The 14,733-nt window shown below is 39.1% G+C and overlaps 1 protein-coding gene across 1 annotated transcript in view; it reads right to left on the reverse strand.

Annotated features, from left to right (window-relative positions):
- Positions 1–436: 436 nt before the first annotated feature.
- The window catches only part of LOC124117809 (legumain-like), a 45,273-nt gene continuing 30,976 nt past the window's right edge, over positions 437–14,733 (reverse strand). Inside the window, exons 7-13 of the mRNA XM_046479835.2 lie at positions 12,445–12,517; positions 11,628–11,746; positions 10,023–10,112; positions 3,948–4,034; positions 3,119–3,235; positions 2,166–2,339; positions 437–1,546 (exon numbers count right to left, since the gene is read on the reverse strand). Of these exons, the coding sequence (XP_046335791.2) occupies positions 1,430–1,546; positions 2,166–2,339; positions 3,119–3,235; positions 3,948–4,034; positions 10,023–10,112; positions 11,628–11,746; positions 12,445–12,517 (777 nt within the window). The 3' untranslated portion in view covers positions 437–1,429. The remainder of the gene's footprint in view (positions 1,547–2,165; positions 2,340–3,118; positions 3,236–3,947; positions 4,035–10,022; positions 10,113–11,627; positions 11,747–12,444; positions 12,518–14,733) is intronic.

Here is a 14,733-nt window from a genome sequence, read left to right on the forward strand (position 1 = left end):
CATACTATTCAATAAGACAAGAGTTATGTCTACATAGTTTAATAGATTTGAAGCTTTTAGATAAATACTAGCCTAAGGTATCAAGATCCCATCTCCCAGACAAAAGATATGTCTTCATAGTCTTATAGATTTACTTAAATAAAATAGTTCAAGGTAATCTATAAGACTATGTAGACATATCTTTTGTCTGGGAGATGGGATCTTGATACCTTAGGCTAGTATTTATCTAAAAGCTTCAAATCTTCAATCACTGGTATGTCTGGCATAAAATGAGTCATTGCTCAGGCTTTCAGTCACTGGTTTGTCTGGCACAACATGAATCATTGCTGGTGCTTTCAGTCACTGGTTTTACATTCAGCAGTGAAATAGCTGGAATATTGCTGATTGAACGTTCATTCTCTTCACTGTTTCTTCTCCAACAATGACAAACAAAACATAAGATTGACAATTTATTCTGAAATCACTTTGCCATAAGATATATTCAAATATTAGATATCTTCTGTACAAAACGTAATATTTCACACTACTTTCAAAGAACGTGTTTAGTTCTAAATTGAAAAGTTAATTACCAACAAGTTCAATAAGTTTCATTTAAAAACAAAGTGTTGAACTTTTAATACCTTTTAGTATTGTTATTAGAAGAAAAATGTAAAAATATACTCAAATTCTATTCAGAACATTTCCACTGTGACACTTTAAAGCCATCATATAAAGATTAAGTGTGTGTCATATAAAAAAACAGGACGAATCAACTTTCTCACGTGTGTACAGTCTTTTCCTAAATACAATCAACAAAGATGAACACATCACACAACAATCACATATGCAGCATTTTGATTCAGATATGTGCTTGAGCTTCTGTAGAAAGCAAAACATACAGTGTTGATTCCATCACAGACGATACAGCAATTAAATGCTCCATTATGTAAGGAATGTTGAGTATGTTTGCAAATATATTATGTCCTGCAAAATGCCATGACAATTCTTATGTTTATGAATGCTGCATTTCTTAAGTACATGTAAAATATAAGAATTAAGTACATGTTTCAATTTTTACATTTTAAAATAGAGACCTGTAAATGTGTCAGACTTACTTAAATGAACAACATGAACAAAAAATGAAAGTAATCTTGACTAAAATATTGCTATGACTGTAAATATAAATACATATATATACAAATTAGATTTTTGTTTGAAGCCAAATCTGTTCTTTCATTGACAAAATTATCAGTTCTGGACACATGTTTTTTTCAATACATATATAATGAATTAATTGTATCATAATAACGGTCTTGTATCACAAAGGCATTCAGGTTGAATGTGATCATATCAAGGGGGAATGTTACCTTGACCTTCAAAATGGAAGGTCATAACCTTGACCTCTCGAAAAGCAGGCAAGGTGAGGGAAGGCAACTATTAATACCCATACTTAACAAAGATCTGTATCTTCTGCAGTCTTGTCAATGGCTCCCATGATTGCCTCTTGGGGCGTTTGGTGCTCGCAGAGATTGACAAATGTGTACAGATGTCGCAGGGCGTAGTCATTCTGGATAGAATGAAAAGAGAAATAAATGGTACTTTTAAGGTATAGCAGTTATAGCTTGATTGATCAAATAAATCATGTTGTGTATCTGACTGAACTGCCATTCTAGACTGTGGCCAGTGGATCAATATGGCTTCAACAACTGCATCAGCAGTGGGTACTTCCCCAATAATAACATCTCAAGTATACTCTGTTCAAGGAGTCAAATCCCAGGTGTCACTTTGGGCTTTCTTCACACATTAAGCTGTAATGTTGATATAACATGACATACCGTTCAAAACACCTTTCGAACCCATTCACTCACTCACCCAATATCTGTTTCATAGAGGCACAATAGTTTCCTAATCATATATCCCTGTGGGGCTTCTGGTGAAGAACTGATTGCATGATTGCATGTTATTGTACCAACAAAGTACGAAGTTGTTCATAATATCAATAATTGGTTTGTCTGGTCCAGATTAAATCAATTACAATACTAAATACTCTTTTCAATATTCTCTCTAAAGAAAACTGACACATACATTATTAAACTAAATCATTAAAATCACAAGGCTGTGTAATTTTACAAGAAGAAAAAAAGGAGATTTCTTAGCCTAAGGCATTATTTCATAGATGGACCCACCTTAACAAAGTTAAGACCCGGGCAGTTGGTCCTCAGGTACTCTGTCACTGGTTTGTAGCAGTCATGTGCGAGCAGGGGGAGTCGCTCTGTCATCAGGTCATACACCAGGTCCTTGTTGTTGTTCACAGACAGGGCCATGATATGCTTGAATGTCTCCTCTGTCCTCCTGCGGGTCTGGGCACATGAAGGGTATGTACAGTTACCATCTGATACATTCATTGAGAGGATCAGGGATTAACAGAAACCATCTGATACATTCATTGAGAGGATCAGGGATTAACAGTTACCATCTGATACATTCATTGAGAGGATCAGGGATTAACAGTTACCATCTGATACATTCATTGAGAGGATCAGGGATTAACAGTTACCATCTGATACATTCATTGAAAGTAACAGGGATTAACAGTTACCATCTGATACATTCATTGAAAGTAACAGGGATTAACAGTTACCATCTGATACATTCATTGAGAGGAACAGGGATTAACAGTAACCATTTGATACACATTCACTGAGAGAATCAGGGATTACTAGTCACGATTTGATACACATTTATAGAGAGGATCATGGATTAACAGTTAACATCTGATACATTCATTGAGAGGATCATGGATTAACAGTAACCATCTGATACATTCAGTGAGAGAATCAGGGATTAACAGTAACAATTTAATACACATTCATTGAGAGGATCATGGATTAACAGTTACCATTTGATACACATTCAGTGAGAGAATCAGGGATTAACAGTAAAGATTTGATACACATTCATTGAGAGGAACAGGGATTAACAGTAACGATTTGATACACATTCATTGAGAGAAACAGGGATTAACATGTTAGTAAGGATTCTCTAGTTCTGGAGGCCAGAATGTGTATGTTCATTCTTGAGTTAGGGTCTGGCCCGGAGGCTGGGGTCTGTAATACTTTCATGACTTATCTCTACGTACAATTTTGAGATCCTCAAGCTTCTGGCTGACCAGCTCCCGCTCCCAATCAGACTCCGCCAGTTGGACCTTCAGCTGCAGAATGTTCATCTCAACATCCTCTGATGGCACTGCATCCAGCTGCAACACCAAGACACACAGTTATATACTTGGAATGATATACACACGTTAACACCAAGGCACACAGTTATATACTTGGAATGATATACACACGTTAACACCAAGGCACACAGTTATATACTTGGAATGATATACACACGTTAACACCAAGGCACACAGTTATATACTTGGAATGATATACACACGTTAACACCAAGGCACACAGTTATACACTCGGAATGATATACACATGTCAACATCAAGACACACAGTTACACACTTGGAATGATATACACATGTCAACACCAAGACACACAGTTATACACTTGGAATGATATACACATGTCAACACCAAGACACACAGTTATACACTTGGAATGATATACACATGTCAACATCAAGACACACAGTTACACACTTGGAATGATATACACACAGCAACACCAAGACACACAGTCCTAATCAATCCTAATCCATGGAGAAATGACCAATTCATTTTTGGTATTAATTTTGTATGGATGTCAGGCAACGCTCTGTCAGATATTTACGATATTACTACTTTTGCATTACTTTTTTTGCAGGGTATATATCCATTACACATAATATATCTACCAGATGTTACTTGGAACGATGTATTGATGTAACTCAGATTCATTCCCCCCAACCCGCTGGATCAAAACACATTATGCAATCCACCATCCCTGTGTTCTTGACAGACTTTTTTCATACTCACATTGGGATTGGGAATCGGCTGTTTGTCAAAGATATGCATTTCCATGTTCTTCCCTTGGAATTCAGCAACATCAATACTTCCCATTGTCTGCAAAAAAGGATTCATGATTGTTGTACCTGCTAGCTTAACATTCTACTCTCCTTTCTGTAACAATTCAACCTAGCCAGCAGGTATAAAGGGTTAAATCAGGACATGTTAATAATGAAAAACCTTTGGCCATACTGTAAGAATCTCCCAAATTATTTCCATTTTACTCACCTATACTGTTGAAAACATCCATCACATCATTCCTAGTTTGTAAATTTTCAAATAAATTGTATATTTATATACTTATCCTTTCTCACACTATGCATTTATTCTTCGATCCTGGTGTGGAAACGTCCTAGAACAAAGTTTTTCGGCTTCAAAAACACAACTCACCCCAACACATCTAATACATCACCAAGTCACCACTGTGATAATGGGACATGCACCACTGCAATCCCGTGCGACACCTGCGATCTGATCACCTGACATATCCAACACCCTCATTCTCAATCTAGAGCATACAGGCTGTGATGCAGGGATAGTTTGGTGGGCGTTTAGCGTGTGAGATAGGATAAGCATATAAATATACAATTTATTAGAAAATTTACAATTTTTTAAACTTATCCTATCTCACACCATGCATTCATCCCACGGTTGGATGGTGGGGCACAGATACCCTAGCCTGTAAGGACGTCAACCTTGAGGCGTACACGAGGCAGCTGGAACTAAACTACTGTCAACTACTGAGACACCTCATGCACAAGACAGAGGTGAGCAGGTAGAGGATCGGGCCAACATTTAAGCAAATGGAACACGGGATGGTGGCTTCTAAGATGTAGACCGAAGTCCCAAAACACAAGTATATATACCCTCTCTCTGGGAGCTTGTCTGGGAAAACAAGATGAAACATAAGCAACAAAGAGAATAACTTAAAGAATTTATTGCAGTATATGCAGGATACCAGAGGTGGGACTGTGGAATGCTGGGTATCCTCATCAGCGCTGTCTGGCTGCTGTGACCAAAGTGATACGACCCTGGACGTCAGCGACCAAGACATCACGAAGGTAGTAAGAAGCAAAGACCATATCAGATCGCAAGAAACATCCCTCCATAATGGATGAGAGTGTGCAATTTACTGTGCAATGTCAAGGTGGAAGCCACTGGACTTGTCTCATGAGGATTGGAAGCAACTGGGGGCGGTAGTCCCGCACAGGTGTAGGCCACAAAACGAGATGGTAGTTCGAGACACCTTTGAGGTTGCAGCCATCGATAAGGGGATAGTAAGATGCTTGTGAGAGAGACGGTATGCCTGAGATGTTTCCAAGCAGACCTCTTCAAGGCTCGACTGGGCAAAGCAAGAGGTCTTCTACGTCATCAGGTCCCAATAACGATAAGAGCGGTGAAAGGGTAAATTTACGATCCAGGGAGCTGGTTCTTAGCAATAAAGTCCCAGCGCAAGCCCAGGAAGACTTAACCAGATTGATGACCGACATCTATAGCATGATTCACACTAATACGTGCTGTAGTAGCCAGAGCAAGGAGGAAGACTGTCTTGAACGTAATGAGTTCAAAGGTCCTACCCGCATGTGGTTCATACTCGGCGGAAGATAAGTGACGGATGATGTTGAGATCCCATGCTGGAGGTCTAAATCGGGATGATTGGTCTATAAGGTGGTTTGAGTGAATCAACGCCAAAAGCAGTAAAATAGGAAGATAAAGTTGATCCCTTCAACTTCCTAGTAGAGCGGAGATGTTGGAGATATTCAGCTATTATTTGAGGAGACGCAGTAATGGGAGATGAAATATCCCTAGCTGAGCAATAACTTTCAAACACCTTCCATTTTTGGTTGTACAAAGCTTTTGTAGAGGTGCAATGTGCCGACGTAATAGTCCTCGCCACCCTTTGAGAATAACCCTTGGCTACAAGAGACCTCTGGAGATGTGCCAAACGCTAAGATTGTAAGTGTCCGGAGACAAGTGAAGAACTGAGGGACACAGACTTGGTCGACCTTATCTTGTTGATCATGACGGGAGATGATTGAAGAAGATCTGCTCATCCGATTGATGAGTGATGGCAAGAATGACTGCTTTGAACACTAGATTGTTGATGTGTAATCTCCTGTCCGCACTTGACCAACAGCCTGCAGCTTGTTGATTGTGAAGGTGAGCGCTCCTGACCGACTGTGGAGGCGTCGACAAAGAGGGGGTGCTCCGGTGCAAACAACGGCAAGGTGACTCTGGTGTGAACATTCAACTCTAGGTGCCACCACCGAAGGTTATCGTAGAGGAGCAACAGGAGTCGAATCTGGATCTTGCAATCGTCCTTCTGGAGAAAAGGCCAGAGGAAGCACTGTAGTGGGCGTAGGTATAATTGACCACGTAGAGGGAGGGCTTATGTCAACATCAGAAGTCCAAGGAGTTGCCACTGCCGGAGAAGTAATGGCTGTCAGAGAGCCAGTGGTACATGGCTCTGTATCTTTGCCCACCTGTCTGAGAGAACAAACATCTTCCCCACCTGAGTGTCGAAAAGGGCACCGATAAACTGGAGACACTGAGTCAGGACCGTCCCCTACATTGCTGAGAGTCGCCTATGTAGGCCTCGAAAACAATGCCTCGGTGATAAAGGAACTGAGTCACTGGTTTCGTAAGGCGGGTGAATAACCACGGGGCCATAGAAATTCCAAATGGGAGCACCATCTACTGATAGTGCATCCCCTGGAAGACGAAGCGGAGGTATTGATGATGATCGCGGTGAATAGGGATGTGGCGATAAGTGTTCTGAAGGTCGAGGCTGACCATGTTTTTTAGGAGTTGAAGTCCTTCATGTTGGAGATCAACCGCATCTTGTCGCTGTCTTTCTTTAGAATGATGAAGATCAGTGAGCAGAAACCTGGAACGGAAGAGGCGTGACCAAGACATTCTATTGTTTCACAACCAACATACCTATGACCTCCCTGATAGCCGATGGGACAAGAGGTCCATTACAGTCTGAAATTTGTCGTTGGTCAAGGCCATGGCCCCACGAATATGGGCCTTATCCAACGATAGGGCACGAGCAACGGACATGGCGACAGCTTCTGTGGAGAGGTAAGTTGAGAGGAGGGGAAGTGTGCGACGGATGGTCTGGTCAATATGCTTCAATTCCTTATCCTCCACAATAGCAGAATGTGTAGAATGCTTGGGATTGACAACGTGGATGTCACTATCCAAATATGGGGCCGACGAGATGGAGAACACACCATGGGTCCCAGTCTCCGAGTAGCTGAAACAAGGAGTTTGCAACTTGTCCCTATGGCGGTGGAATGAAGCAAAAGCCAGATCCAGATTCCTTCCCATATCCGCAAAGACATGCTTAGGCAGCAGGGTGAGAGAGTTCGAGCTTGGACAGGAAACCACAAATCAAGAGAGCCTGTCCTCAGGAGCTACGTGAGAAGCCCAGTTGATCCGCAGTCCAGAAAAACATGTCTGCCAGATCCCCTATATCATCATCACCGTAAGAGGAGAGTGGTGACGGTGGATCCCCGAGTGCAGTGAAAAACGGTCTGAGATGGTATCCAGGTCGAAAGGAGTCCTAGTAATAGATGAAGTAGGTAGAGTAGGAGTCCTGGCCGATGAGAAGCCATGTTGATCTAGCCCCACAGACACTGCGTGTACCAGTGTCTGAAAGTTTGAGTAGGGTAAAGAGGAAGAATCTGTGCAATGATCACATGATGTAGAGAGAATAAGACGATCCTGCAAGTCCATTTGATTGAAAGTAGGGGAGCGCTGAGGTCATTGAGGTGGAATGGGTGAATGGTCAGTCCTTGAAGTAGAACGGATTCTAGATCCTTGACGAAGGTGATCCCCTGGAGACAGAGGATGAACTGGAGAAGAATGACGACCTGAGATGTCATGGTGGCCTCCTGCTCTGTAGTCCTGAAGTGGAAGAACATGGATGAGACCGGGAGCTACATCAAACCTCATCCTTTGATCCATGGGAGAATGACGACCTCGGGACTGAGAATGATACGAGTGTAGAGCAGTTGAGTTCTTGATCAGACAATGTTTCGGATGACAATCCTGTGAGTGAAAATCTGTCGTCAGTCAGTTATTACTTGCCCGATGACATTCGTCCTGTTTTTGGTCAAAAGGGGTGTCGCTAATAGAATGCTGGAGAGGTGTATCTGTATCCCTAAATTGCAGCAGGGACGATGATGACCCTAATCACAAGCTGGTAGGGGGCAGAGGCAACCGTCTGCTGATGGCTGCAGACGTCAGAACAGTCCGGTGGTCAGTTGAAAGCGAGACGACTGTAGGAGACAGTGAGCTGTCACGTGCATAACATAGCATATTTTCGTGGTAAAGGTAAACCAAAAAGTATTCTCTGTTCAGGTATATGTCTAGAAGTAGTAGAACACCAGGCGATTGAATTGAGATTGAGGGTGCTAGATATGCTAGGTGATCATATCGCAGGGGATGTGTCACACGGAATTGCAGTGCTGTGTGACCCATGATCACAGTTGTGACTTGGTGATGTATGGGATGTGTTGTGTCCTCAGCAGGGGTCCGGAAATTTTAAAATCCCAATCGGACATTTGCATTTAGGCCACGCCCCCTTCAAATAGCGTATTTTAGTACGACTTTTCACACACATTACAAGTTTACGTATTCATATTATGATGAATTATGAATTGTTTCAATATAAATTGTTTAATTCACAGGACAATTAATAACAAATAATATCATTTTAGATTTACATGGAAAACATACGTTTGTTTCTGTTATAATAAGGATCTGTTAACGTAGTGAACGGTCTAATTAATATTCATGAGTTATATTCATGAGTCTGCTCAAGTGTACGCGTTGTAACATTTGGATCGAGACTATTATCCCATATTTGGTTATCACGTGACCTCACGGGAAAAGTTTTTTTTAAACTAAAGATTTTTTTAAAAACAAGACAGATAATTTAATCACAAATACTAAAATATCGTTGATAGCAATAGTTATTTGAATACTTTTTTCATCTGTACTTAATTATTGACCATAAAAAAATTGGATATCGATCGTCCGAGAAAGCAAAATGGCGGTCAATCAAGATTCAATATACGACTAGCTACTGAAAACAATAAAATCTGCAAATCCTCATTGTATGTCAACCAAGTGAAAGTCGTTAGCCATGACTTACAAAATGATCGTCCAGACTTTGAGGGTTTGGCAGATCCGCTCGACTGATCTGCATCGGTCGACTGGCTGTCGTCACGCTTTCGCTTCTTTTCTGAGGTTACTTATCGTAGCATTGTGAGGATAATGAGGTACATCGATGATGCAAGGTATTAATGTACAGTTGTAAACACCTTTCACTCAAATTAACAAGATGTTCTCAGTAATTAATCCTCGATTAATCAGTGTCAACTCAGTTTATTGCCTATTACAGTGATTGACCGATTGGACTATCGTGTAGGTACGATGTATTTACAGCAATCAAAACAAACAAAGCTTGTCAGTGTAGTTAATCTTCATTGTGTTGCAACTGCAGACAGAAACTGCTCAGTCCTAACTGTTGATCATGTCCGGTCAAAATTTAAGAATGTCCGGACAATACTTTTTAAAATGTCCGGTAAGCAATATTTTAAAACGGACATTTGAGATTCCCAATCGGACATGTCCGGCGCATATGATGGTTTCCGGACCCCTGGTCCTCAGCTGTCGAATTGCAACATTATGATCAGTCCATTTTAATACATTTACAAAAATGTCACACAATACAGTGAAAACCTGAGTGTAAAACAATGTCACACATTACAGTGAAACCTGAGAGTGTATAACAATGTTGCACAATACAACGAAAACCTGAGTGTGTAAAACAATGTCACACAATACAGTGAAAACCTGAGAGTGTAAAACAATGTCACACAATACAGTGAAAACCTGAGAGTGTATAACAATGTCACTAAATACACTGTAAACAATGTGAGAAGTGTCCCAAACAACAGTGTATCCCAAACATATAAAACAATGTACCAAATTAACAATGAATTACACAAATCACTGACAAGATTAACTAACCAGATTTCCAAATTCCATGACATGGCTTGTGTTGGTTTCCCGTCTGACAATCTCAAACTGCTTAGTCAGTGTCTCAGTGCTAAGATTCTCCTGCAACAAAAAAACAACCGGTCAAACACTACCAAATCTCAGTCAGGGTCTCAGTGTTAAGATCTACGATCCACAATTCACATACAATCTTAGTAAGCATATCACTGCTAAGATCCTCCTGTAACAAACAGACAAACAATCCCACACTACCACCATCTTAATCAGCGTATCACTGCTAAGATCCTCCTGTAACAAACAGACAACCAATCACACACTACCATCATCTATGTGAGCTTATCACTGCTAAGATCCTCCTGTAACAAACAGACAACCAATCACACACAACCATCATCAATGTGAGCTTATCATTGCTAAGATCCTCCTGTAACAAACAGACACAACCAATCACACAACCATCATCTATGTAAGCTTATCATTGCTAAGATCCTCCTGTAACAAACAGACAACCAATCACACACAACCATCATCAATGTGAGCTTATCATTGCTAAGATCCTCCTGTAACAAACAGACAACCAATCACACACAACCATCATCTCTGTGAGCTTATCACTGCTAAGATCCTCCTGTAACAAACAGACAACCAATCACACACAACCATCATCAATGTGAGCTTATCATTGCTAAGATCCTCCTGTTACAAACAGACAACCAATCACACACAACCATCATCTCTGTGAGCTTATCATTGCTAAGATCTTCCTGTCACAAACAGACAACCAATCACACACAACCATCATCTATGTAAGCTTATCACTGCTAAGATCCTCCTGTAACAAACAGACAACCAATCACACACTACCATCATCTCTGTGAGCTTATCACTGCTAAGATCCTCCTGTAACAAACAGACAACCAATCACACACAACCATCATCTATGTGAGCTTATCATTGCTAAGATCCTCCTGTCACAAACAGACAACCAATCACACACAACCATCATCTATGTAAGCATATCACTGCTAAGATCCTTCTGTAACAAATAGACAACCAATCACACACTATCAACATTTACGTGAGCGTATCACCGCTAAGATCCTCCTGTAGGAAACAGACAACCAATCACACACAACACAATCTTAGTCAATGTATCACTGCTAAGATCCTCCTGTAACACTGGATCCTGTTTCACACTTTATGACATGGCTGATTGCGTGTCATCAGCCCCATGAAGATCTAGGTTAGAATTGGTCTTCATCATCCCATGCTTGTCATAAGAGGCGACTAACAGGATCGGCTGGTCAAGGCTCACTGACTTGGTTGATGCATGTCATCGTATCCAATTGTATTCATCGATGCTCATGATATCAATTACTCAAGTGTCTGGTCCAGACCCGATTATTTACAGACTGCCGTCATATTGCTGGAATATTGCTAAGAACAGTCTTAAGCAACAGACAAACATTGCTCATGTTTTGAGTCACAGGCTTATCCGATACAGACTTGATTATTTTCAGGCCACCATGTTACAGCTGGAACATTGTTGACTGCTCACTCACTCACTCACTCACTCACCCATTCCAACCCATTCAGGGATGGAGCATTGTAGCTAACCTTATCAGAGTCTTCCATCCACCTGACACTGTACACATCTCCCAGGAAGGTCTTTCGTTCCTTGTCCATGTAGCAGGCATAGGACGACTCATGGGCGTTGGCGGCAGTTGTGGCAAACACTGGAATAACAATGATGGAAATGTGGTCGAGCGGAGGAACTCAAGGCCACCCATTCCTACATTTATGAATCCACTGTATCAAAATTTTAAAATGGGGTGAAAAAAAACAAAAAAACTCAAAAACACAATTATTTTAAGTTCAGAGTTATCTATTTTCTTGTTTCACAGAATATTTAAAAGGCTCCATTGAAATATTCCTCAAAAACATGTTTCTATTTTTCGTTTTATTTCTTAACACTTTTATTTGAAGTGGGTTCTTTAAGTAACAATCTTCAAATAAACATTTTTTTCATTTTTTATTATTTTGTCCAATGCATCTCACAGAGAATCAGTAAAACAAGAAAATACACATAATTGCATAGTCCATTTTTATCAATAAAAACAGTTGTGACAATGAATGCAGCCTCTGACCATACACAGGACAAATACTCATGTCATTGAATTCTTGTTTGATCTTTGTTTAACACTATAGGTAGCAATATTTCAGCAGTCAGACAGCTTATGACCAGCCTAGGTTGCTGGGTATCAATTCTACCATGGAATGCCCACAGGGGTTGCTGCTTGTTAAGAAACAAAATATTAATTTGGCCAATGTCTGCCTAGACAGGAAACTTCGTCATTCACTTGAAATGACATATATATAATATATATATATATATATATATATATATATATATCATAAAATTATATAATCAAACCGTTGATGTCCTTGGGGAGCAGATTCTTGTCAAACATCGAGCCAGATTCGCAAGCCTCCACATAGATCACCATCTGATTTGTTCATGAAATACATATTTTTTAATAAACTCATAAGCATCCTAAACAATCATAAAGTAAATAAACAGATGATATCAGTTTAATTAAATTTCAAAAACTATCTCACACATACCCCACTTACTTTCAATCATAAACAAGTTCAGATATTTTCATTCCATGATATTCTGGGAATTAGATTTTCAAAAACATGCTTTCCTAACATTTTAACTCTCCTGGTGCCACTTTTCACAGAAAACATCCCTTTTCAACTGTGAATTAAGATTTCAAATAATGAGTGCACAAAATCAAAATTATAACCATCATCACCCTAACCATCTCAGCTTTAACATCGTGTAACTTATATTTTATACAGTGCTACGGATTGCGAAATAAGGTGATATTAGTAAAGTGGTTACCTCGCTTCGACCTTTTTCTGCCATGTTGAACTTCATGCAAATGATGGCAATTTTTTATTTTGTACCCTTCTCACATACACATAACTATTATAATATCAGACAGCCTATTTGATAAAGGAATTTATCAGATTGGTCAGAAAGATTTACTTTTCCCCACTGTACAGACTATTAATGCTTAGTCCGCAGTGAAAGTGTGTTTTTTCAAGAATTGCATATAGATTGTACTCTCGATTAATGTATGACAATCTACTGAAAGTCTTCAACTCTTATTCAATATGCCATCTGAAATGTCAGCAATGAGGAAATGCTTTAATTTTTCCGTTCAATGACGCTACCATCTGCAATTTTATTTGTGTAGGCTAATTGACGGTCAGTAATTTCCATCCGCTGTGAATTTGTCGTCTGGACAGGTGTGCATGATTTGACGAGGATGACGTCACGTCAAACAGCTGATTTAATGTTGTGGTAGTATAATGGATACATGTGTTTTCAGTTTCCAAATAATAATAATCTCTTTGACTGAACTAGAAAGCAGATCTAGAATGTGCTTTTCATATCTGTTTAAAGGTTTGATATTCCAAGAAAATAATGTGCATATACTTGAGTAAGGAAATGGAATGTTTTACTGTGAGAAAGCTGTCAAAATGGATCTGATATTAAACAACCTTTTTATATTTTAGCCTCATATATTAGAATCTTGCATGGTTCAATTTATAACATAAACAGTAAAAGTACTTAGATTTACACACAATATAGAGATAATTGGTTTCTGAATCACAAAATGTTTTCAGTGTAAATGTGATTTCGTTTTGATGTTTTAAATAGTTTTCATTATGTTTTTTTTCACTCTGCATTATCTAAATTATCACATACTTCGATCAGTGACATACGTATTTAGTAATAATTACTTTGTTTTATATCCTTAGTAGGAAATAGAATTTGTAAAGAAAGATCTTGTCTAAGAGCAAAATGAACGCATTCTTCTAAAGATTTTGCTAGTTATGTTTACTAAGTTCAATACCAAGAATATATTTTTCCTTTTGTGACAAATAATTCAATTGCTTGATTGACCTATGATCATGTCCTATTTAAAACTTTTCCTTTTGTAGAATGGGATGGTATGGGAAACTATACTGGTAATAAACTATCACGTTTGTCCTTGAATGTACACGTACACACCTAGGTGTAAATACACTTCTAAAGTGGTATTCATTAAACAATATGAAAGAAAAAGTTGTGCTTCATGGACTGGCCATACAAGTATATTTTTAGAAAAGGTCTAAGTAAGGCAGCCAAGTGCGAAATACTAGCTGAGATGAGGATGTATGTTTTCTAGTGGTCATAGTGAAACAAATGTGTTCAGAGTTTTGAGCACATGAACTGTACATACATTAAACACTACATTTATCGAAGTGATCCATATTTTCGTAACTTTCTCTTTCACTTAATCTAGATATAAGTTATAATTATACTGTAAAAACAATAATATTGCTTTCTTTTACCTGTGCAAGTTATCATTTCCTTGTATTAGATATAGCCCACTCTACACTTCTTGAGCTTTCAAATTCAAGTATTAAAATTGTCCAATTACATCTCGTTTCAAGCTTTTTATAAGTTAGATTTAAACGATTACACCAAAACACCTGAAGTACACATGTATAAATAATTACACCAAAACACCTGAAGTACACATGTATAAATAATTACACCAAAACACCTGAAGTACACATGTATAAATAATTACACCAAAACACCTGAAGTACACATGTATAAATAAGCAGTCTGTGTGATTGCACAACAAAGCCATGCTTGTCT

The sequence above is a fragment of the Haliotis rufescens genome, unplaced genomic scaffold, assembly GCF_023055435.1.
Source record: "Haliotis rufescens isolate VD_foot unplaced genomic scaffold, xgHalRufe1.0.p SCAF_3, whole genome shotgun sequence".
Taxonomy (NCBI): Eukaryota; Metazoa; Mollusca; class Gastropoda; order Lepetellida; family Haliotidae; genus Haliotis; species Haliotis rufescens.